Raw genomic sequence first — 25,099 nt, 5'->3', positions numbered from 1 at the left:
CGAGGCGCGAGGCCGCGGCTTGGCGGGATAGGTCAGATGGAAGCGGCGGGTTAAATCGGGGGCATGGACTGTGGAAGCGTCTTCCCAAGAACGTTCCTCGGGGCCAAAACCCACCCAGTCAATGAGATATTGTAGACGGCGGCGGTGAAAGCGAGAATCCAAAATGTCCTGAACCTCGAATTCCTCCTCCCCATCCACCAAAACAGGAGTGGGGGCCGGCCGGTCTGCATCAGGGCGCACACCTTCCGCCGGAAGGAGCAGAGAGCGATGAAACACTGGATGAATGCGCATAGAGCGCGGAAGTTGGAGTTTGAAAGTCACGGGGTTAAGTTGCGCCACCACTGGGTAGGGCCCAATGAAACGGGCATCTAATTTCCGGCAAGGGCGATGGGAGGGCAAAAAGCGAGTGGACAGAAGAACCCGGTCTCCTACCTTGATTTCGGGGCCCGGCTGGCGATGTTTGTCAGCGTGGCGTTTATAGTCCTCCTTGGCTTGGTCCAGTTGCTGGAGCAAAAGTTGTTGCACCGCTGTGAGTTCCTGCAGCCAGTCCTCTGCTGCGGGAACTTCTGAGGTTTCAATGACAGGAGGAAAGAAACGTGGATGGAAGCCGTAGTTTGCAAAGAACGGGGTTTCTTTAGTTGAAGCCTGGACCCCATTGTTGTAGGCAAACTCTGACAGCGGTAACAGGGAAACCCAATTGTCCTGCTGGTAGTTCACATAACAGCGAAGGTATTGTTCCAAAGTGGCATTGGTGCGCTCAGTTTGCCCATCTGTTTGGGGATGGTGAGCCGAAGATAAACGAGAGTCTATGCCCAATAGTTTTTGTAGTGCTTTCCAGAAACGAGAGGTGAATTGGGACCCACGGTCTGTGACCAAACTCTTGGGCAATCCATGTAATCTGAAAACATGTTGAAGGAATAGATCTGCAGTCTCTTTGGCCGTGGGAAGGCCATCACAGGGAATGAAATGGGCTAACTTGGTAAAAAGGTCCACCACCACTAGGATCGTGGTGAATCCACAGGAAGGTGGTAGATCAGTGATAAAATCCGCAGAGATTATTTCCCATGGGTGGGATGGGGTAGGGAGGGGATGTAGAAGCCCTGAGGGTCTTTCCCTTCTTGTCTTGGAGCGCTGGCATACTGGGCAGGTGTTGACATATTTCTCCACATCCTTGCGGATCTTGGGCCACCAGAAGTCTCTTAGGATCAAATGCATGGTTTTGAATAGTCCGAAATGCCCTGCTGGCTTGCAGTCATGACACAGACGAAGTGCTTTTTCCCTGCCCGGTCCTGGGGGGATGTAAACATGATTTCTATAGCAAAGTAGCCCATCCTTGAGCAAAAAGGGAAAACGTAGCCCTTGGCGAAGTTGGTCTTGTGCCCAAGCATCTGCTTGCTGACTAGCCCTGATTTCCTGAGCACAAAGGGGCCCTGGAGTAGAGGGAGTTGATTCAATGGGAGTGGATTTGGTGTTTCCCACTGTGAGCGTGGCAAAGTTCTCGGGTTGTAGCAGCTGGGACTCAAAGGTCTCCTTGCGCCCTGCAGCGTATTCCGGTTTCCGTGACAGGGCATCTGCTTGCTTGGTCTGGGCTGGGGTTACATAATGAATTTGGAAGTTAAAACGTTCAAAGAATAAAGCCCAGCGTTGTTGCCTCTGATTTAGCTTGCGGGCAGTTCTTAGATGCTCTAGATTCCGGTGATCAGTATGTACTTCAATGGGAAATTTGGCCCCTTCTAACCAATGTCTCCAAGTTTCAAAGGCTGCCTTTATGGCCAAAAGTTCCTTTTCCCAAATAGTGTAATTTCTCTCTGGTGCGGTCAATTGACGGGAATAAAAGGCACAAGGATGGAGATGATCTCCCACTGGTTGTAGGAGTACAGCCCCAATCGCCACATCGGAGGCGTCCGCCTGCACGACGAAAGGGGTTTCAGGGTCTGGATGCTGAAGGATTGGCTGGGACGTGAATAATTTCTTTAGTTGCTGGAACCCTTTCTCTGCTTGATCTGTCCAGCGGAAAGGCTGTTTCCCACGGATGCAGCTGGTGATTGGGTCAGACCAGCGGGCAAAGTCTGGAATGAACTTGCGGTAGTAGTTCGCGAACCCCAAGAATCGTTGCACCTCTTTCTTGTTGGTTGGCGCCCGCCATTCCAATACTGCTGTGACCTTTGCCGGGTCCATGGTGAGCCCTAGTGGCGAGACACGATATCCCAGGAAATCTACCTCTTGCAGATCAAAAGCGCATTTTTCCAACTTGGCATAAAGTCCGTGGTCCCGCAATCGTTGTAACACCATTCTGACGTGATTCTCATGTTCTGATTGTGATCTAGAAAACACCAAAAATCGTCCAGGTAGATAATCAGGAACCGATCTAGATAATCCTGAAAGATATCGTTGACAAAATGCTGGAACGTTGCGGGAGCTCCACATAAACCGAAATTCATAACCAGGGTTTCGAATAAACCGAATTTTGTCTGGAAGGCAGTCTTCCACTCGTCCCCTTCCCTGATGCGAACTAGATTATAAGCTCATCGAAGATCCAGTTTGGTGTAAACTTTAGCCCCTCGAAGCCGGTCTAAGAGGTCTGAGATCAAAGGCAGGGGATACCGGTTTCGTTTAGTGATATTGTTCAATGCTCTATAGTCCACCACCAAGCGTAGGTCCCCTGACTTCTTTTTCACAAACATCACTGGGGAAGCGGCTGGGGATTGAGAGGGTCTGATAAACCCCTTGCGGAGGTTTGTCTCTAAGAACTCCCTGAGAGCTTCTTGCTCTGGTTCAGTCAGGGAGTAGAGGTGTCCTCGCGGAATCGGGGCCCCCTCCACCAAGTCAATGGCACAGTCATAAGGTCTATGTGGGGGTAGTCTCTCGGCTTCTTTTTCATTGAATACATCCCAATATTCTGAGTACTTCTTGGGCAAGGTGATGATGGGTTCAGCGTCTGTGGCATGGCATACCTTGGCTACAAGGCAATGGTTTTGGCAATATTTTGAAGCAAACTGCAGTTCTCTGTTGGACCAGGAGATGCTTGGGTCGTGGAGTGTCAGCCATGGAATTCCCAAAATCACAGGGAAGTGGGGAACCTCGGTAACAAAGAAGGAAATCTCTTCCATGTGTTCCCTTATCCACATTCTGGTGGGTTCCGACCACTGGCTTACTGGACCTGTCTTGAGGGGGCGGCCATCGATGGCTTGCACCACACGGGCGTTCTTGAAGTCGTGATATTGTAATCCCAGAGAGTCGGCATACTCTCTGTCAATGAAGTTGTTTGTGGCTCCTGAGTCTATCATGGCATGGACCATGACGGGTCCTTTTTTTACTGACCACAAGGTGACCACTAGAAAAAATAGGACCCCGGTTGGCGGCTCTTGAGTGGGTTTTTTGACCGGGTTGGCGAGCCTCTCTACGCCCGGTCGCTGGCTTCCCCCGCCGGCTGTGCGCCAGCCGCCTCAGACGTCTTCGTCTCCGTGGAGGACGCCGCCGCCAGACGAGCGGCGGGCTTCCCTTTGGCTGGACACTCTCTGGCAAAGTGGCCCCCGTTTCCGCAGTACCAGCAGAGATTTAGGCGTTGGCGACGGGCCTTCTCGGCGGCATCTAATCTGGGACGCACATTGCCCAACTGCATCGGCACCTCCTCGCTTCCTCTGGGGTATGGGGCTGGTGGCGGGGGTCTCCACACTGGGCGCGGCTGGACGCCGGTGGGAGCGGGAGGTCTCGCTCCGGTCCTACCGCTCTGGCCTCGGATCCATTGTCTTCTGTTGGCAATCATGACTTCAGCTCGTAAACATTGATCAATGAGTGCTTCAAGAGAGTGTGGAGGATCCACCTTGGAGATTTCCTCCAGCATCTCGATGTTGAGACCCTCCCGAAATTGTCCTCTGAGGGCTATATCGTTCCATCCGGTGTTATGGGCCAACACTCGGAACTCGGCTATGTACTGGGACATGGGTCTGTCCCCTTGGGAGAGGCTCCGGAGTTTGTGGCCGGCTGCCTCCAAATTGTCCTCAATCCCCCAAGTCGCCTTAATGTGATCCAAGAATTGTTGCGCTGATCTTAGATGTGGGGAGTCTTGGTCGAACAGTGCCGTCGCCCAGTTGGCCGCTGGCCCGTCTAGGAGACTGTAGATCCACGCCACCTTGATGTCTTCTTGGGGAAACTCGGCATTACGGGCCTCTAGATAAGCCTGGCATTGGCGACGGAAAACATGAACCTTAGAAGCTTCTCCAGTAAACTTGGTTGGCAGCGCCAGGGCCGGGAGACGGATTCCGCGTTCCTTCAATCCCCTTATTTCTCCCTCCTGCGCATTGAGCTTATCACGGATGCGGTCCACTTCATCCTTGTCGATGGTGTAACTGAGTGGTTGGGCCCCCGGTCCGGCTCCGGTAGACATTCTGGCCTAGGTTAATTGGTGCTTAGGGTGGCGGAGACAAACTGTCACGACCCAGGCTGCAGAGCACCAATAACCATACACAGAGGCCAGATTCTATCTAATATCTTTATTAAGGAAATATATAAAGTTAATAAAAACAAGTATAGGAAATAGTCCAGAAGTAGACCTTTCAGGAAAGGTCAAAATTAGTCCAAAAAAGCAATGTCCAATATGAAATATTAAGGTCCAAAGTTGTAATCCAATAACCGAAACACTCACTTGCCAAGCAAGTGAGGGGAGATGACAAGGTCCTTTAGTCCATGAACTTGAGCAAGGCTAGGAAATAACTTGATTCTTGGCACACAAAGCTTGATTCAAGGCAACAAGGAAACGAGGAGCACCAATAACCATACACAGAGGCCAGATTCTATCTAATATCTTTATTAAGGAAATATATAAAGTTAATAAAAACAAGTATAGGAAATAGTCCAGAAGTAGACCTTTCAGGAAAGGTCAAAATTAGTCCAAAAAAGCAATGTCCAATATGAAATATTAAGGTCCAAAGTTGTAATCCAATAACCGAAACACTCACTTGCCAAGCAAGTGAGGGGAGATGACAAGGTCCTTTAGTCCATGAACTTGAGCAAGGCTAGGAAATAACTTGATTCTTGGCACACAAAGCTTGATTCAAGGCAACAAGGAAACGAGGAGCAAGAACAAGATCCGTGGTAATTACTTGGCGGGGTCCGGGAAACAAGGCAAGATCCGGGGAGAAAACAAGGCTGAGAACGAAGGCTTGGAACAGGAACAAAGGCTTGAAAGCAGGAGTAGCTGTCCACACACGCTGCTCCGGTAGCTGACGAATTGACTCCGCAAGATTCCTTCGGGAGCAAGGAACCTAAATAGGCCTCGTTTTCCCACCAGAGAACACTTCTCTGGGGAATCAGAAACGAAAGTCAATCTCTGTGTCCAGATGTATGACTCCCTAAAATTTCTCATGGCAGCAGGCTTAATCATCTGAATGCTTTGCTGCAATTCTCAAACTCCTGCGATTAGCTTGTTGCACTCCTTTTTGCTGGAGATAATAATTACGGCGCGAAAAAGGGGGAGAACTCGACTCAGGGCTTGTTTGGCAGATTTCTGGAAGACAAGCCTCCTGCAGGTGCAAAGGCTCAATTTCTGGCTGGGATAGTTCCTTTTCTGGCTGAAATGGTGGAAAACCCAAGTTTTCCTCTTCATCATTCACAACAGCACTAGGAACGGGACTACATGGCCCATGAGTCATCACACGGGGGTGCTTTGAATGCGATTTCCTGCTTCTTAGCAGGGGGTTGGACTGGATGGCCCATGAGGTCTCTTCCAACTCTACTATTCTATGATTCTATGATTCTTTGTTGTTGCCTTCAACCAGCATAGCTAAGGTATGAGTTAACGGCTGTTGTTCACTGGTTACTCAGATCATCCCTGCCCATTGGCTCTGTTGGCTAGATCTGTTGGAATTTTGATCCAACGTCAACTTATGGGCTACATGATCCTCATCCCTGTTAAAGCAAGAGAGAATATTGTATCATGGGATAAAGCAAAGCCTGTCTGGAATGAAGACTCCAAAACACCTGTACAAATATTATGCATTTATTATTTATTTAAATATTTATATCTTGCTCTATATTTGAGGACCTCAGGATGGAGGCCAGTAAAATCAATTTAGAATAATAAACATCTATAACAATAATTTTAAAAGTGTAAAGATATATTAAATCATTTGTCACTTAAAGCCAGACAGTTTTAAAGAAGTTAAAAAATTAAAATAATGCTAACCATAGCACATGTGCAAACTGGACAAAATCTATTAGTCTCTGAAGGCATTACTAAAAGGGCACTTTTCAACTTGGAAGGAGATCAGCAGTGGCACCAATGTGGCCTCTGAGGGGAAGATATTCAACCCAGAGAAAATATTCACAACAGAAAAGGCCCCACCAGTGCGACCAGAGTGCCATTAGAAAGAGCGACCCACAAAAATGGCAGGTTCTAAGTGGTATGGAATGATATTTAGTAGGCTGGAGCAAATTTTTCGTTAGTTCGTTAAATTCGTTTAAATTCGTTTCGTAATTACTTTTGAATTGATATTGAAACATCTGCTCACTGCCTTACAAATATTACGAATTTGAATAATAAAAGTACCTTTTTTTCGTTTGTTTCTGATGTCTTCGGATCCCCCCCCCCCCCCCCCGGGGACCACACCGGCTCAGTAGAAGCCTTCCACGAAGCAGGGAGGGAGCGAAGAGAAGAGAGAAGAGCCATGCCTGCCTGCGCTTGGCCTTCTCCTCGCCCTGCCTCGCCCTGGAGCCGCCGTTTGGTTTTGCTTCTTCAGCCAGGCTTAAAGGGGAATACCAAAACAAGGCTTGCCTTCCTAAACGGAATCCTTAGAGCCAGAGGATATCCCTTTAAGAGATATCTCCACTGAGGAGATCTCCCGGAAAGGATTCTGGCACCAGCTCAATTGCAACAGATTCAGTGCCATGTCATGTGAGCTGTAGTTTTACAAAGTCCCTAGCCTTCCCTGCAGAAGAGAGCCAGTACCATGCCAAACTACAACTCCCAGTTTTCTGTCAAATTGTTTTGGATTTCAACTCCTACAATTCCTAACTCCAGACATGGGCAAAGTTTGCCCTTGCCTGGTATAGAAGCATTCTATTCTTCTCCAGACATGCCAACAGTATTAAGTGATAAAATCTTGGGCATTTTTTCCTTTAATGCTAAAAGTTCATAGGTTGTTCAGCAACAGCCTACTGGCTGGGTTGCTATGAGTTTTCCGGGCTCTATGGCCATGTGCCAGAAGCATTCTCTCCTGATGTTTCACCCACATCTGTGGCAGGCATGCTTACAGGTTTTGACGTCTGTGCGAAGCTAGGCAAGTGGGGTTTATATCTGTGGAAGGTCCAGGGTGGGAGAAAGAACTCTTGTCTGTGGGAGGCAAGTGTGAATGTTGCAATTGGTCACCTTGATTAGCATTGAATAGCCTTGCAGCTTCAAAGCCTGGCTGCTTCCTACCTGGGGGAATCCTTTGTTGGGAGGTATTAGCTGGCCCTGATTGTTTCCTGTCTGGAATTCCCATTTTCTGGGTGTTGTTCTTTTACTGTCCTGATTTTAGCTTTTCTGTAGCTAAAAATGCATATAAAATTGATTCTATAGGGAGGATAAATGATTGGATTTCAACTCCTACAGCTTAGCTTTCTCTGCCAATAATGGTACCATACCAAACTAAAGCTCCCAAGATTCTGTAGCAGTGAGCCATCTTGGATATTGTAAGGGATTTATTATTATTATTATTATTATTATTATTATTATTATTATTATTATTATTAGACCTTGCTCCCAGGAAGGTGCCTTCGCTGTGGCTCCCAACTTATCTATCTACCTTTCCACATATTCTCCACATTGTGTGTATGTGTATGTATATTATATATACATGAGCCCCGATGGCGAAGTGTGTTAAAGCACTGAGCTACTGAACTTGCAGACCGAAAGGTCCCAGGTTCAAATCCCGGGAGCAGAGTGAGTGCCCGCTGTTAGCTCCAGCTTCTGCCAACCTAGCAGCTTGAAAACATGCCAATGTGAGTAGATCAATAGGTACCGCTCTGGCGGGAAGGTAATGGCACTCCATGTAGTCATGCCGGCCACATGACCTTGGAGGTGTCTATGGACAACACTGGCTCTTGGGCTTAGAAATGGAGATGAGCACCAACCCCCAGAGTCAGACATGACTGAACTTAACGTCAAGGGATACCTTTACCTTTACCTATACACACACACACACACACACATATGCAGGGACTATATATATATATATATATACACACATACATACACACACACAGTATATATCACACACACACCAATTTAACAAAGTTTCAGCCACAAAAACAAAGTTTCTGAAGTAGAACAATGACTTTCACAGTAAAGACAACCCAATTTAACAGGAAATAAGACTTTCAAACCAGGAACAGATTTCTGCAATTATTAAAAAATGGTTTATTATAAAAGCTATGAAAATTCGCCAAAAATCAGAGGATAAGGGAAACGTTCTAAATTTTGGTGAGCTATCAGTGTTAAATGTGTTCTACCACTGTACCAAGTTTGAAGAAGATCACTCAAAAAATGAGGGCGGGAGAGTCCTGTAAAATCTCCCCTCGTGCTGTTTTTTTTGGCCACTGCGCATGCGCGTCCGCCATTAACGAATTACTTTTGAAACTAACGAATTTTCGTTAATTTCGGATTTTTTGGGGGGCAAAATTCGGAAATGACATCAGAAACGAAACGCTGGCGCCCCCTACTTTTGAAACGAATTTAGAATCAATTTTTTCATGGATCGCTCAAGCCTAATATTTAGGTATTATATGGCAAAGCTGTTTGTGACACCTAGCCTGACCTTTCTCTGCATTAGTTTGCTGTCCTTAGATGTAATGGTTGGGGTGTTTCTACATTACCAGTATCAACTGTCAGTCTAGTCACTTTCTGTATTTGGAATGAGATGGGTGGTAGCCATCTTGTCTTTCACCAAAGATAGAAAAACATCTTGGTCCCCATCAGACTTTAATGAGATGTCATCTTCTACAATACCAAATTGCTCTGCCATTATATCAGGATAGCCACATTTCTGTCATATTTCCATGTTTCTGTCATAGAGATGTTTAACCCAGTCCTGGAGAGTGGGGGACCATTTTGTCCCTGCTGCTAAGAAATTACTGACCAAAATAGTTTGGGTGCCAATTTCCCTAGAGCTCCTGGGCCAAAGCTGGGGTGGGGAAGCAGGGGCAATGAAGACACAACAGGAACACCCAAGAGGCACAAAACTCCACCCTGAATTGTTGTTGTGTGCCTTCAAGTAGTTTCTGACATACGGTGACCCTAAAATGAACTCATCACAGGGCTTTTTGGGGCTGAGAATGTGTGACTTGCCCAGGATCACTCAGTGGGCCTTCATGGCTAAGTGGAGATATAAATCCTGGTCTCCAGCTTTATTTGCCTGAAACAAATGTTTTACTCCAAAGTCCTATTGTTGTTTGTTTTTTATTTCATGTCAAAAGCATTCAGGCATATGTATACAGTAGAGTCTCACTTATCCAACATAAACGGGGCGGCAGAATGTTGGATAAGCGAATATGTTGGATAATAAGGAGAGATTAAGAAAAAGCCTATTAAACATCAAAATAGGTTATGATTTTACAAATTAAGCACCAAAACATCATGTTATACAACAAATTTGACAGAAAAAGTAGTTCATTACACATTAATGCTATGTTGTAATTACTGTATTTACGAATTTAGCACCAAAATATCACAATGCATTGAAAACATTGACTACAAAAATTCGTTGGATAATCCAGAACGTTGGATAAGCGAGTGTTGGATAAGTGAGACTCTACTGTATTTCTGCTTGGACTGTAGTAACACAGGTCATCAATGTGGTCAATTCTACACATTGATTAATTATGTGATAGTATTAATAAATTAAAATCTAAAAATAAAATTTCCATTATACGGAGTTATCAGTAAGAAACAAGTGCTACACAGGTGTATGACGCTTTGTGGTCTTGTCATGTGGTTAATGAGTACTCTTTGGTAAACATGAAAAAGGTAACCCAAGGGTCTTTCTGGTTTGTGTATTGCATCATAACTACAAATAGGCACCTATCAATCTAGAAATTCATTCTTTGTATTGTTTCATTTCTCAACACTATCTTGTATATTAATAATTATCTTTTACAATCAGTTGTTATTTTTTACTGTATCAGGGAATGAGTCAGTAGAGCTAATCAAAGAAAAGCACAAAACAAAACACAAAGGAAGAAACAGAGACATTATGTGTTAAATTGCCTTTTTCTTCCCCTGTACTTCACTGTTTTTGGTGTGGGGGTAATGGGATTTGCTTAAACAGACAGTTAAATATTTCTTCATATATTATTTGCTTTTCTGTAATTAACCAACAGTTTCCTGACTGACAAGAGCTAAATGGCAGTGATATTTTGATTTACAATGTGGCTGTTTTAAAATTAAGTACAAGATGTTTCATAAAGATGGGCTCCATTTGAAATCCCTATATTTCTGCAACCACAAACCAGCCACGAATGAAACTCTTACAACTCAAAAGGGTGGGGTAAAGACAACCCCTAGCCTCAGTCATTCACAAGATGGGAATCCCAGAACATAAGGCCTAATGTCCATTTGTATTTTAGAATGTTTTTATGAATGTTGATGTAAGTTAATAATTTTTAATCTGATTTATAGTGTATTGTATAATTTTTATATGTGTGTTTATTGTAAGCCGCCCTGAGTCCCCTCTCGGTTGAGAAGGGTGGGATATAAATGTTGTAATAAATAAATAAATAAATAAATAAATAAATAAATAAATAAGATATTCTCCCTTTCCAGTGTTATTAGACTTCTTTCTGGCTCAAAATGGTTAGTAAAACTTGATAACGTATTAAACTGTGTAACATTAGTTGTAATTGTAACATGTAATTGTAACATGGGCCCATTGTGAAATTGGCTCCATCAATTTAAAACACCATGAATTAAGCATGTAGGACTTCATTCCACGGGTAAATTTACATGTCCTAACACATTTCCATCACAGTTTGGGGATGGAGCCCACCAAATCCTATCAAATGATGTAAAGCTACTTCCAGTGGGGCTCCATCCCCAAATGATGGTGAAAGTGTTGTGGGTCAGAGCAGTGAGAACAAGGGAAGTTTCCCATGTTCTAGTTGTCGGCAATGGGGTGAGTGTGGGGGGAAGCCAAGCTGTGACACTTTCCCGGGTGTGATGGAGAGGTCAACAATGAGGATTTGCCATGCTGCCTGGTGAATTCCTTGTGCTGTCACCTGCGTTGGGTGACTTCAAGTGATGAGGTCCGTAGTCATCAGTACTGCAAGAAGTAAAAAACAGAAGTTAACAACGACACCAACAACAACTTTATTCTTGTATCCTGCCACCATCTCCCTGAAGGGACTCGAGGCAGCTTAAACACAGCACCAAGTGCCAAAAACAGAACATAAAATAAAACAAAATTTAAAAATACAGAATTTTAGCTCTTTTCTCCTCAGACATGGTGTTTGCTGATTGCCATCAAGTTGACACTGACTTTTGACAACCTTATAAATGAGAGACCAAGAAATCACCCTGCTCAGATCTTGCAAATTCAGGCCATGACTTCCTTGATGGAGTCTAACCACCTTGTAGTACAGTCCTCCTCTTCCCCTACTGGCTTCTACCCTGCCATGGATCATTGTCTTTTCTAGTGAGTCATGTCATCTCATGATATGCCTTGTCTTGGCTTAGTCATCTTGGCTTCTAGGGAGAGTTCAGGCTTGATTTGATCTTGTTGTTGTTGTTGGGTACTTTCAAGTTGTTTCCAGTCTAGTAGCCATTTATTTGTCTTTTTGACAGCCCATGGTATTTGCAGAAATCTCCACTAGGACCCCATTTCTGATTAATTTATTATCTTTCTATCAGCTTTCTTCACTGTCCAGTTTTCACAAACATAAATAGAAATTAGAAATGCAATAGGATGGACAATTCTAATTTTGGTATTCAATTATGTATCTTTCGTAACTGTCCTTCCCAGTTTTCTTTTGTTTTCTTGACTGTAGTCTCCATGACCGAGTCAATTTTTTTATTATCTCAATGTCTTAAATTTCTATTTTAAAATTATGTAAAACAACTGTAGTAATTATTTTTGTGTTACTATTGTGTTAGTAGTAATTATTATGTTCAGCTATAACCCTGCCTTTGCATTTTCTTTTGGCATTCGTTTTATTTTATTTTTTCTATTTTCTGTTAGTAGTATTAAAAGCCAGCATGGTATAATGGTTAGAGCTTTGTATTATGACTCTGGAGACCAGGGATTGGATTCCTAGTCAGCCATGGAAACTCTTTATGTGACTATGAGCAAGTCACACTCTCCCAGTCTCAGAAAAAGGCCATGACAAATACCTTCTGATGGAATCTTGTCAAGAAGGTCCTATGGTAGGTTTTCTTTAGGGTTGCCATAAGTCAGAAACTACTTACATTGTTGATTCTCCTTCCACTGATTTTCATGTCTTCTTGCTCTGAGTCTAATCCAGCTTTATGTATGAGATCTCCAATGCACAAGTTAAACAGATAGGGTGATAAAATGCAACCTGAGCCCCTTGCCAGTTGAAAACCAATTTCTCCATATTCTGACTTGATGGTGGCCTCTTGTCTTGAGTTATGCATCAGGATAATCAAATGCTGTGGCAAACCCATTTCTTGAACAGCAATCCATTGCCATCATTTCAGGAAACTCTGTCTTCCTGATTAACAAATTAACATTCGGAAGAAACTCCTGTTACCAGAGTTTACTGTAAATCCTACATGGAAGTAAGAAGTAAGATTTTACCTGAACCTCTGACTAGCCACCTGTCAATTCCAGTATTTCTTTAATGCAGAAATGGAGAAACATTCCAGAAATATTTTTGTGGTTCCCAAAAGCCTATTTTAATGGTTTTTTAAACTTCCAAATGCCTGTAGAGACTTTATATGCAAGTTTGCTAGGTTTTGACTCCCAGAGGTCATTTTAGGGGTGGGAGATGTCTTCTCTCTAACATGACATGACTTGAAATTTCCTGCAGATGTGGGGGAGCTTCTCAAGGTCCAAAAATGCAGCTCTCTTAGGTCCCTTGGCAGGAACCCCGAAAGTTTCTCATCTCTGCTTTAAGGTTTTGTGCCAGCTGAGTTGCACTGTGAATATCTGCAGACTCCTTGATTACAGTTTATGCCTTTAAAGCCATTGAAGTTAAAAGCTATGAAATTCTAGTTGGATATAAAAGCAAATGTTGTTTTCTGTTTCAGGGAAGAGCTTCACTTTGACCATCACAGTCTTCACCAATCCTCCACAAGTCGCCACCTATCACAGAGCCATAAAGATAACTGTGGATGGACCCCGCGAGCCACGACGTAAGTTTTCATTCCTCCTGTAGTTTTCTTCAGGTGTTCAATACTCATATAATTGATGGTGGGGCGAGGGAATAACCCCAGCGGTCATTCCCGATCTCCATTACATCCTGATTGTCAGCTTCATCACTTCTTATACATTGGGAAGGGATCTTTTCCAGTGTGGACTAAGGTATGTAGTATGAAGCATTGGAAGATGATGGGGTGTAATAGCTTAAGGGACTTATATGAATGGAAAAATATGATTTCACTGCAGATATAATACAGCCCGCATACCTATGGCTCTGGCACCCATCCGCACCCAACAAAATATATCCTCTTTGGGAATTTTCTAGGTCCTTCAAGAAATTCTATGCTTGCTTCCTCAGATGTTAGCAGAGAGTTGCCCTGGAGAATCTTGCATGCTCCTAGAGAGGATATCTTTCTCAGAATATTTTAGATCTCTCCGAGTGACCTCTGGTGAAAGTCATTCATTTCAGTAGGATTCACTATTATCCATGGTTTCCTGTTTCTGTTGTAAATATAGTAATAATTGACAGATAGCCGAGCAACCAGAAAATGTGATTGTATTCCCACTTGTCTTGTGGTAGGTTCTCTTCAATTCTTTGTGGCTTATTTCAGAGTCGACATATATTAGGATTAAATGGCTAATCTACATAGAGGTTTGGCCAAACTTTTTGATTTCTAGGTATATCTGCAGCAGGGCCGGTTGATTCTACGAGGCCGCTGACGCGGCCGCCTCGGGCGCTGGCCGCTAGGGGCGCTGTCGAGGCGTCGACAGCGGCCCGTAGCGCCACCGACGCCTCCGGTGTTGGCGCGGGGCTTCAATCCCCGCGCCCACGCCAAACCGCTACAAGCAGATAGGCCATTTTGCCCTTAGTCTACAAACTAAGGGCAAAATGGCCTATCTGTGCTGTGCGCATGCGCACAGCCAGATAAGCCATTTTGCCCTTAGTTTGTTGACTAAGGGCAAAATGGCCTATCTGTGCTGTGCGCACGCGCACAGCACAGCTAGGCCATTTGGCCCTTACTTCCTGGTCGCGGCCGCCGATCGCCCGGGCGCATGCGCACAGCCAGATAAGCCATTTTGCCCTTAGTTTGTTGACTAAGGGCAAAATGGCCTATCTGTGCTGTGCGCACGCGCACAGCACAGCTAGGCCATTTGGCCCTTACTTCCTGGTTGCGGCCGCCGATCGCCCGGGCGATCGGCGGCCGCGACCAGGAAGTAAGGGCCAAATGGGCTATCTGTGCTGTGCCCGTGCGCACAGCACAGATAGGCCATTTTGCCCTTAGTCAACAAACTAAGGGCAAAATGGCTTATCTGGCTGTGCGCATGCGCCCGGGCGATCGGCGGCCGCGACCAGGAAGTAAGGGCCAAATGGCCTAGCTGTGCTGTGCGCGTGCGCACAGCACAGATAGGCCATTTTGCCCTTAGTCAACAAACTAAGGGCAAAACGATCGCCCGGCGGCCGCGACCAGGAAGTAAGGGCCAAATGGCCTATCTGTGCTGTGCGCACGGGCACAGCACAGATAGGCCATTTTGCCCTTAGTTGTCAACAAAGTTGTCGACAAACTAAGGGCAAAATGGCCTATCTGGCTGTGCGCATGCGCACTGCCAGATAGTCCATTTTGCCCTTAGTTTGTAGACTAAGGGCAAAATGGCCTATCTGTGCTGTGCGCATGCGCACAGCCAGATAGGCCTTTTTGCCCTTAGTTTGTAGACTAAGGGCCAAATGGCCTATCTGTGCTGTGCGCATACGCACAGCACAGATAGGCCATTTGGGCCTTACTTCCTGGTCGCGGCCGCCGATCGCCCGGGCGATCGGCAGCCAAGACCAGGAAGTAAGGGCAAAAAGGCGTATCTGGCTGTGCGCATGCGCACAGCACAGATAGGCCATTTTGCCCTTACTTCCTGGTCGTGGCCAGGGCACGCTGGACGGGGGGCGGGGCCAACTCTGGCCCCGCCCCCAGCACTATTCGCTCTGGCCCCGCCTCCCACGCAGCGTGGGAGGCGGGGCCAGGGCATGCTGGGCGGGGCCAGGGCGTGGGAGGCGGGGCCGGTGGCGGGGGCGCTTTTTAGCACCCCCGCTTAACATTTAAAAATATCTCCGGCCGGCCCTGATCTGCAGGTATGGAGAAAGCAATTTGCTAAGAATATGTAAAATTTAAACCAGACTTGCACTTTGAGATGGAAACAGGTGGGTGTGGAACTTCCTAGCACTCTGTTTTACATGGATACAGTCTATTGATTAAGGAAAGCTATATCCGAAATGTCTCTCACTAGAAATGACCAGTATAACATATGCAAAAGTTGACAAAGGATGTGGGATAAAAGGACACCATGCATATTATCCACCATTTCCTGCTCATGTTGGCTTTCAGCTATTGATAGTAATTTTAATTTTAGAAACAAAATAGTCCTGTTCAGACCTTTTAGTTTTTCGTTTCAAAGCTGGCACCGAGAATAGAAGTGAAGGGGGGGGGGGGGAGGTGTCAGAAAGAAGACTGCCAGTTGCTTTTATATGCAGCTTCTTGTATCTAATGTGAGTTTCCAACTAAAGAAAACAGTAATTGTTGAAGGCAGCGCTTCAAACAGACAGATGGAATGTATTCCACTGGGGCGCAGATTTTCACAGTCATGCCTGCCAATTTTTTTCATTCTTAACAATTAAGAATAAGTAAATAATAAATGGTATCTCCAGGAATAAATCCAGAAGAGTCTCACATGCTCAGTGTTTAGACAAGGAGGGAACCCCGCCCCCTTAAACCACCAAAAACTTAAGCAATATATTCCCTTATTATTACCCGAGGCAACAGTTAACCTCAGTGTACCGTCGAGTGTTTGTATTTGCACTGAAATAGCCTCTAGCAAACTGAGGTTTGTGGTTTTCCTCTCTTACCCCTCTCTCACTTTTAGAAGAAGCTTCAATATAAAACAAGTCAAAATGTGGATAGTAAGGAAGCAAGAAAAACCACAAAAGGGAGAGTTTTGTAAAATAGGATTATGGGGTTGACATCAGTTTTGCAGATACAAATTTTCATATAAACTCTTAGACTCACTGACCCTCATGGACTAGTATGACCAATTTGAAAATAGCTAAAGACTTGAAGATGTATAATTTCTGCTAGACTGTTGCTTTGAAAAGAGCCAAAACAACTTCATTTGCCTACCTTTAAGAATTGGTCAAAATCTCTTATGTTATAAAGCCCCTTCTTTACACAGAAGGGTGCATACTCTTGCTGCATTGCAACCTGCAATCTGGATTATGTCTTCAAAATGAAAATAATATTTTCTAAGCAGAAAAGCACATTATCAAGTTGCTAGCAAATGCAATTTTTGATGCACCCTTCTAACTTTTTAAAAACATGTGCTGTTTGTGGGGCCAAAATGCCATGGGAATTGTTGTCACAACATTGCTTAGAATGAGCCACCAAGCTGCAGTTAATATTTCCCCCTTTTAAAATACTTTTTTGTCCATCCTCTTTTCCCTGCTGGATCACCCATATGTGCCTTATGGTGATACCTCCTTTTTTGGTGACCTCAACCAATTCTTTCTGCAGCAAATCCTTTCTGTAAAAATTAGAAAAAGAGAGAATTACTTGAGAGAGGGTAGGTGAACTGTTGTTTCACAGAGTTAAGGACAGTGTGGATTTGTCATTTCCATTAGGTAGAGTGAAACAGCCACCTCAAGCAATAGATTCAGAGTGCCATAAAGGTTAGCATCTTTTCAGTTATTTAATCTATTAATGTTGTATTTTAACTAGTAGTGATGAAGAGAGTTGCTGGTGGGATTGTCAACCTCCTGTGCCAAATAAAGTTTGCCCTGCTTGAGTATTATGCACTGTTTGGGTATTTTTTGTTGTTGTTGTTGTTGTTGTTGTTGTTGTTGTTGTTATTATTATTATTATTATTATTATTATTATTATTATTATTATTATTATTATTATTATGTAGTTTATATACTGCCTTTCTCACTCCTGGGGGGACTCAAGGTGATTTACAACACATTAATGGCAAGAATTCAATGAGATATGATAAAAAATAATAATAACTAAACATTGACATCTAGCTGTAAATTAAAATAATTAAAACCAATAAACATAGGCATATACAACATTTAAACACTAAGACAAAGCATTAAAATCACATGATCCAGAATTAGTTGTATTAATTTAGGTATTAGCAGTATTCCATTTTGGTACTATATTCTCTCTCTCTCTTTCATGCCCTCTTCAGCCTGATTAGCAAATGCCATTTACTGTTTGGCATCAGGCACCAAAATGTCTTGTAATGGCCTGGGAGCTGCATCTGTCTGACTTACTTCATTGGTACCTGTCATAAAGGCTTTTGAATAGAGTCTGAAGGTTCAGAGTAGGAGTTCCTTTTAGAGTCACTCTACTGCTGATTAGCCTTTTCTGTACAATTGTTGGCAAATTTAGGGCAAGAGTTAGGATTTGCATCTTTTTGTGTATGATTTTATTCCATGCCACTCTTATGCACATATGCTTCATACTTGAGCATTCATTATTACTGTATACAGCATCTGAAGAAGTGTATATATATCAATGAAAGCACATGTGAGAAAACAACAACCAGTTAGCCTTAAGTATGCTGTTATATTTCTTTTTTTTCGCTCTCCCTTTTCCTTCCCACTTATACTGCAAGGGATTAGCATTTCTGATGAAGGCATTTCTCTTTTCACCACAGAAAGATTCATTGCAAAAGTGGGTAAATTCAATAAAAACTTCTTCCCTTCTTAAGAAGTTTTTTAATAAAAAAATGAAAGCATAGCATCCTTCTAAGTGTAGAAACTCTTTGAAGCTTTAATTTAAAATAACCCATTTTCTCCTGTACACATTAGTCCTGCAGTTTAGAAAAAGAATATATTCACACTTTTGAAGCTTCTCTGCACTGCAACACAACACAGTAATCTTTTAGCTTTTTCTAAAATGTCACATACATAGAGGTCCCAGTGTTAGAAAAGCTACTAAACCATTTCCTGAGGTTGTTCTGCCCACTTTGAGTGGGTTGCTTTAGCACTAATGAATGGAAAGTTTTTTCTGTGTTCTCAGTGGCTCCCTTGGTGTCAAGCTGTGAGTAAACAGCCTGACTCAAATGCAGAGGGATGAGGACAACGGGAACTAGAGACAAAAGAAATGTTGTGGCAGTAAAAGGAGGTGTAATATGGACTGCTAAAAGAGATGTACTTTCCTCACCCTATAGTCATATTTTCCTCTCCAGGTTTATATGAGTTCTTTCTGTTTGGGCCTCTTGTGTGTAGATACTTAAGACAAACTGGTGCTTTTCTAGTATCAAGAAACAAGGTTCCAAAAAGAGGTTTATCTTCTTGGCACTCCAAATGTACTACTTGAAGTGGATGTTTCACTCTACCTAATGGAAGGGCCAATATCATGTTTCCAATATATAGGTACAGTCAAAACCTTAACTTTGATAACTGCTAAAATAGTTATTGGTGGTTTTCTATGAAAGTATGCAGGATTCTCACAAAACTTCGTGTGTTGTTGGTTTATCATTCTAGGTGCAAGAAGAGGCTAGTGGTTCTCAACCTGGGGTTCCCTGATGGTTTTGGCCTTCAACTCCCAGAAATCCTAACAGCTAGTAAACTGGGGGGATTTCTGGAAGTTGTAGGCCAGAAACATTGGGTGACCCCAGGTTGAGAACCACTGGGCTAGATGGATGGGGCAAGGTTTTTGCTCAATGTTTCCCTATATTAATAATTCCCCTCTTGCTGCCTCTGGGGACCTTATCACAAAGGGAAATAACCAGTCTCTGAAACCCGTTACACATGAGACCCTATGGGTATGATCTACAACTCGTACAGACTCGTATGCAAAGGGCATGCCACCAGTAGCTTTTGAAAAACAGATTGGAAAGTATCTTCACCTGTCTTTTTTCTTTCTGGGCTTTTGCTGTGAGATCAGGGGTGGGGGAGAGAAGCTGAATAAAAAGATGGGGGTCGAATGAGAGAGGGTCACTTGTTGGTGGGAAGCTGATGACAGTAGATGGCGGGGAGTGGATGAGAGGAGATTGCTTGGTTACGGGAAGCTGGATGTGAGGAAACCTGAATTTTGCTGTGTTAGTGCTATGGTCTAGGTTTGAATTTGGCTCAGAAGCTGTGAAGTTTCACCACAGTGCCCCCCCCCCCAAAAAAGGGGGAAGACAGTGACATAGGTGCACATCCTACAAATTGGGAGGAGTCGCCCATCTGCTATGTAATGAGTCAAAGCACATTATTTTATTTGCTATGGGAAGGAGTGTGATCTGATTCATTCATATCCAGTATGTTTCCAGTCCTCAAAAGCCACAGGTTGCCTACAGGAAAGCAATTTCCTGCTTTTGGTGTGATAAAGTCCCCTGATAGTTCTAAATGTCTATATGTTTTAGGGAAGTTCTATACACTAATTTAACACTTCCATACTTCGGCAAAAATCCAGTAGGTTACATCTGACAGAATCCAACAGAAAAAAAAGTGCTGGTGGATCTGATGTGTTCTTGCCTACCTGCGAAATCTATCTTGTAGGATTAAGGGACTCATCACAATAGTTCTGGTAGATGATTGTAGGGATGCAATACTCCCTACAGAAGCTACCTATTTAAGATTGGATTTAGCCCAATATGATTTTGTAAACAAAAGATTATTTGTCCATACACTAACATCTGTGGATCAGGAAATACTCTAAAAGCCTAGGACTGCAAGTACACTAGGATAACAGCAGGACTTATCACATGGTGCTGTTTCTCTTCTGTTGTTTTCCTGGTAGGAGACTGGTGGAAGATGTTTTTACACATCTGTATTTTTAAAATAAATATTTTCCAGTTTGTCTCCCAGTGGAAGAGTGGCAGGGCTAGGAGCAATGCCAAGTGATAAGTCCTATCCAAAAACACTGTTGCCCTGCTGAAATTGTGATTTGCCTCCCTTACGTGATAAGATAGTTACAAATAATCTAGCTTTCATTCCTACCACACACAAACATTGCTTTCTTTTTAAGACTTGTTTCTAGCCATTGTTGAACTGGAGCTATATTTAAGGATTGAACTCTGTATCTTTGCCTCCTTAACTCATTTCAATCTGGCTTCAGGCCAGGTCATGGAACAGAAACAGCTTTGGTCACCTTGGTGGATGATCTATGTGGAGATAAGGGAGTGCGACCTATTTAGTTCTCCTGGACCTCTCAGCAGCTTTCAATACCATCGACCATAGTATCCTTCTGGAGTGATTAATGGGTAGTGGGCTGAGAGGCACTGTTTTGCAGTGGTTCCAGTCCTTTCTCACAGATTGCAGCCAGAAGGTGGTATTGAGGGAGTCCTGCTTGACCCCATGGCAATTAGACTGTGGGGTCCACAGGGCTTATCAATTTCCCCAATGTTATTTAACATCTACATGAAACCGCTGGGAGAGATCATTCGGAGTTTTGGAGTTTAGTGCCATCTGTATGCAAATAATGTCCAACTTTATTACTCCTTTCCATCTGATGCCAAGGAAGCAGTTCTGCACCTGAACTGTTGCCTGAGGGCGGTAATTCAGACAAAACAGAAATACTGCAGGTTTCATGCAGGATCAGTCCAAAAATAGGGCTAAAACTTGAGCTGGACAGGATTACACTCCCCATGAAATCTCACGTTCTCAGTTTGGGGGTGATCCTGGACTCCACCATAAATCTGGAAGCCCAGGTGGTGGCGGTGATCAGGGCTGCCTTTGCACAATTAAAACTTGTGCGCCAGCTGCACCCATTTCAGGAGAAATCCAACCTGGTCACAGTAGTACATGCACTGGTTACATCCTGATTGACTACTGCAATGCACTCTATGTGGGACTGCCCTTAAAAAGTGTCCAGAAACTTCAGTTGGTTCAGCACACATCACAGGCTCAGCCACCCCTGGCTGTCACCATCACCATTTCCCTGCCCATCCATGCAAAAAGGCCAGAAGCAGGACCACAGCAAAGAGTGTCTTGATGCTTCTTTTATGTTTTCCCAGGATGAACTATGCTCTTGCTTTCACCACTCTACTGGGAGAAGGAGGTGGTTCCTTTTTTTCTTTTTGTTAAGAGTTAGAGTACCATACTCATATTGATCCATAGATAAGTTGACCCAGTTTTGGGGGGATGATTTTTTTATTAAAATTGATACACTTATTCATTAGTATATGGAGTAATTCTAACAAGCTTCTAAGGCAAACAGAAATAACAATAGAAAGAGAGGGATGCATTTATCTGCTTTTTTGCAATAAAGCACACTAGTGCCAGCTACATTTTAAAGCATCACATTTGGGAGTTGGCCTTGCCAGTGATTCTTCCTGCACGTGGCATTCTGGTCTGCATTACCTACTAGCTATATCTTTTCAATCCAGCCACCAAAAGTTTTGGTTGACCACACCACTTGAAAGTTAATACTGCTTGACTCATTCTGTGCTGTTCATAAGATGCCAAAGAAAACAGGGGGGAAGAATAACCTGCCTGTGTGCAGTTTGGAAACTTCTCAGGCACCCTGCTTTCAAAACTTTATACAGTAGCTTACTATATCTCTTTTCAGCTACAGAGAAAAAAAGAAGCAAATAGCATAACATGCATAACACTAAGCAGAACCATTCAAAACATATGAGTTTACAATGAATTGGACTAGAGTCTCTTTTGTATGTAACAAAGTATTGGTACAATGGAGAGATTGTCAAGTAAATTAAAGAAGAACATTCTGAGCCACTCCAGTCTCTAAATACAAATATGTTTATTTCAGAAGTAAAAGAAGTCACTGGTTTTATCACCAGAACAGGGTTATTTTGGTTCATGTGGTAAGCGTAAATATTCAAGGAAGGGAAAACTCACTTTTCCTTCCACCAGCCCATTTGTTAAGCAAAGTTTTGATGACTCAGGGCATGCATGAGCAATGAAATAGAGGCCCTTTTCATCAATTGACTGCCTGTTGATTCTACATCATCTTGGTTATTGACTGTTTTTAACTCTCCAAAGACAGTTTGGAAATGAAATAACTTCTATTTCTGGGGAACATTCTACCCACAGATGTATCATAATGACTGACATTAAAGGACATGAGCCAGAGTTTGCATTTTGGACGTTATAGATGTGGAACAACTGATTCTTTAAAACACGGAAAAGAACCTTGTGTGAGGACAACCATGTTGCATCCACATAATTAATTCTGCTTCTAGAAGTCTCTTTCAGGGTGCTGATTATGTGTTTGGATTTGGAAGTGTTTGTACATTCCTGCCAGGAAGTGTGTATGTACAGTATGTGTGTTCATGCATTTTTTCTTTATACATATATTCAAACAGGAATTGCAAGTACAGGCATACCACAACTCACAAAGCCTGTAACAACATGGGACCTTTTAACATAGACGTAGGCACTTCTTTTCTTTCTCCACTCTAACTAGCTGAATGTTATTTAGTAGCATCAGCTTTGGGAGAATAGTGAAGGATGGCTGGCAAAATAGACTTTTGGTTTAAAGCTGTAGCACTGTGTCTGCATTAAAAATATAATAAAGCTTGAGCAAGGAAGAAGTGGGGATTCCACTGTAGTTCTTCTTACTATAGTTGCCAAAAGGAGGCAAAGAGCAGCTGTCTCCAGAATCACTTACTGAGCATGTGTGAACAGCAAAACAGAATGAAAAAGGAGAGCAGAGAAGTTTCTGGGTGCTTCCAGACAGCACCAAAATGTGGGTTTTAAAACTGGGCAAAAAATCCTGGGACCTGACAGCAGGTAAACACAGAGACCTGTCAGTCCCGGGAAATGCTTCCCCGCTATCCTCACATCTTCCTTTGAAGCAGATAAAGATTGGGGGCAGACATTTTTTTAAGAATTTTAAAAAATTCTTTCTGAGATGCGCTGGACCTCATGTGTGCACATGCAACTATCTTACTGTACATACAAGCAGATTTCTGATTCTCTTTTCTCTAAATTCAAGCCCTGTTTATAAAAATCAAAAGAAAGGAATGGTTTCAGAGAGTTCTAATTGCTTTCTAATTGTGCTTCCCTTGAGTCACCTGTATGTCCGTAGCTCAATGTTTTGACAGCCCAATCAGCTAATCATCTGTTTTAGGCTTTTAAAACTCACACGTGCACTGGAGCAATCCACACAGTGGGAAGGAAAGCATATGTTTGTGTATGATTGCAGGGATATACAGTCGTGCAAAGATGCAAAAAAATGTATAAGTATAGCTATCAAATGAAAATGATAGGATAAGTGGAGACTGGTGATAGAAAAAGCCATTTCTGAGTGTATCTTGGAAGAAACGTACCAGTAATTTATAAATAATTCAAAAAGTTCTTACTTACTTTTACAAAGCTTACCTGACCTGTTGATTTCATTTAATATGTGCATGTTGAAACATATTGTCCTTTTTCTGTAGCTTGGGAAACTACCCTTATTTTTTCATGTTATTTCTGCCTCTGAATCTGAATTTTCTGCGAATGTAACATCCATGAACACATCTATGTCATTAACTGGGGTATAATTGTACCTTAGCTGAACTTGCAACAGTACCTCAATTGTAGAATGCCTTCCTGTATCATCTGCCAAAATAACTGGATGTAAAATATTTTCCCTGTGATACAAGTCTTTCTGATTAAAAATCTAGTTGCAAAATTTCTGAGAAGTTTTATATAACTTAACCAGAATTTCTAAAATCAGAAATTGTCCAAATAGGTGCTAAGATAATGACATTTTTGCTTTCTGATGGTTCAATGTACACAAACCTTTTTCATGAACAAAATAATGTAAAATATTTCATGATGTATATAAGGTGTTTATGAAACATAAATTATACTCAGAATTTGCTACCATCACCAAGATATCTCAATATATATGTATATGCAAATAAAGGTATTCCAATATCTTAAAAATCTGAAATCCAAAACACTTCTTACCAAAAATAGTTTGGATAATGGAAACTCATCCTGTACCAACTTAGAGGACAGATAATAAATCATGGGCTCGTAGATGGATAGTCTCTTCATTATAACATCCAGGCTGAGTGGGTGCATGGATAATACTTTTCATGCTTTCTTTTTTATTTTACCACTACACTGGTGACAATATTAGTGACAAAAGGAAAGTGTTATCTATCCATAAACTTTTATCTGTCTAGAGTTTCAAAACTCCCTTCACAGATGTGTGTTTTATAGTGAAAATGGCATGTGAATTGTCAAGTATAATTTGGTGGCAGCAACTGCTAGTATCGATGGTACCAGTTCTTTTTCCCCTTCTCCATCTCTAGCCATCCTTTCTGCATTTATGGGCTATGTCAGCTCAAATCATCCTCACACATTAACATGGATATGCAAGCCATGCATCAATCAGAATAGTGCACACAGACTGGTGAACCCATTGAAACAGGGATAGCAAATCCAATCTTGGTCTTGTGGCTGCTCTTTCTGTAGTTGCAGAGACCATATGGGAAATAGCCAGCTCCCAGACTTTATTTCAAGAGAGCTTTGGCCCTAGGAGAGGTCTTATACAACCCAGAAAAGTTACAGGAGGAACGGATGTAAAAGTGGGCTTGCTGCTCCCCTCGGTAACAAATCTGCCAGCCACCCCTGCACAAAGTGAGCTCTGCAACATGCAAAACAGCTCAAAACTAACATGGTGAAAGCAGGCAACTATCGTGTATTCAGAAATGTAAGAATGGAGTGTAAGTGGTACATGTCCAGTGATCAACTTGAATTTCTTTTATGGCCATATAATCCATTCCCTTATTGTGCTTCTTCTGTTTGGAATTAG

At 42.9% G+C, this 25,099-nt stretch overlaps 1 protein-coding gene across 2 annotated transcripts in view; it reads left to right on the top strand.

The window, feature by feature from the left end:
- runx1 (RUNX family transcription factor 1) overlaps nt 1-25,099 on the top strand; it is a 241,767-nt gene that overhangs the window by 167,589 nt on the left and 49,079 nt on the right. For both annotated transcript variants that reach the window (XM_062975081.1, XM_062975080.1), the window contains exon 5: nt 13,241-13,345. In XM_062975081.1, coding sequence (XP_062831151.1) covers nt 13,241-13,345 — 105 coding nt within the window. The remainder of the gene's footprint in view (nt 1-13,240; nt 13,346-25,099) is intronic.

Source organism: Anolis carolinensis, chromosome 3 (assembly GCF_035594765.1).
Source record: "Anolis carolinensis isolate JA03-04 chromosome 3, rAnoCar3.1.pri, whole genome shotgun sequence".
Taxonomy (NCBI): Eukaryota; Metazoa; Chordata; class Lepidosauria; order Squamata; family Dactyloidae; genus Anolis; species Anolis carolinensis.
This window is presented reverse-complemented; position numbering and strand designations above follow the sequence as displayed.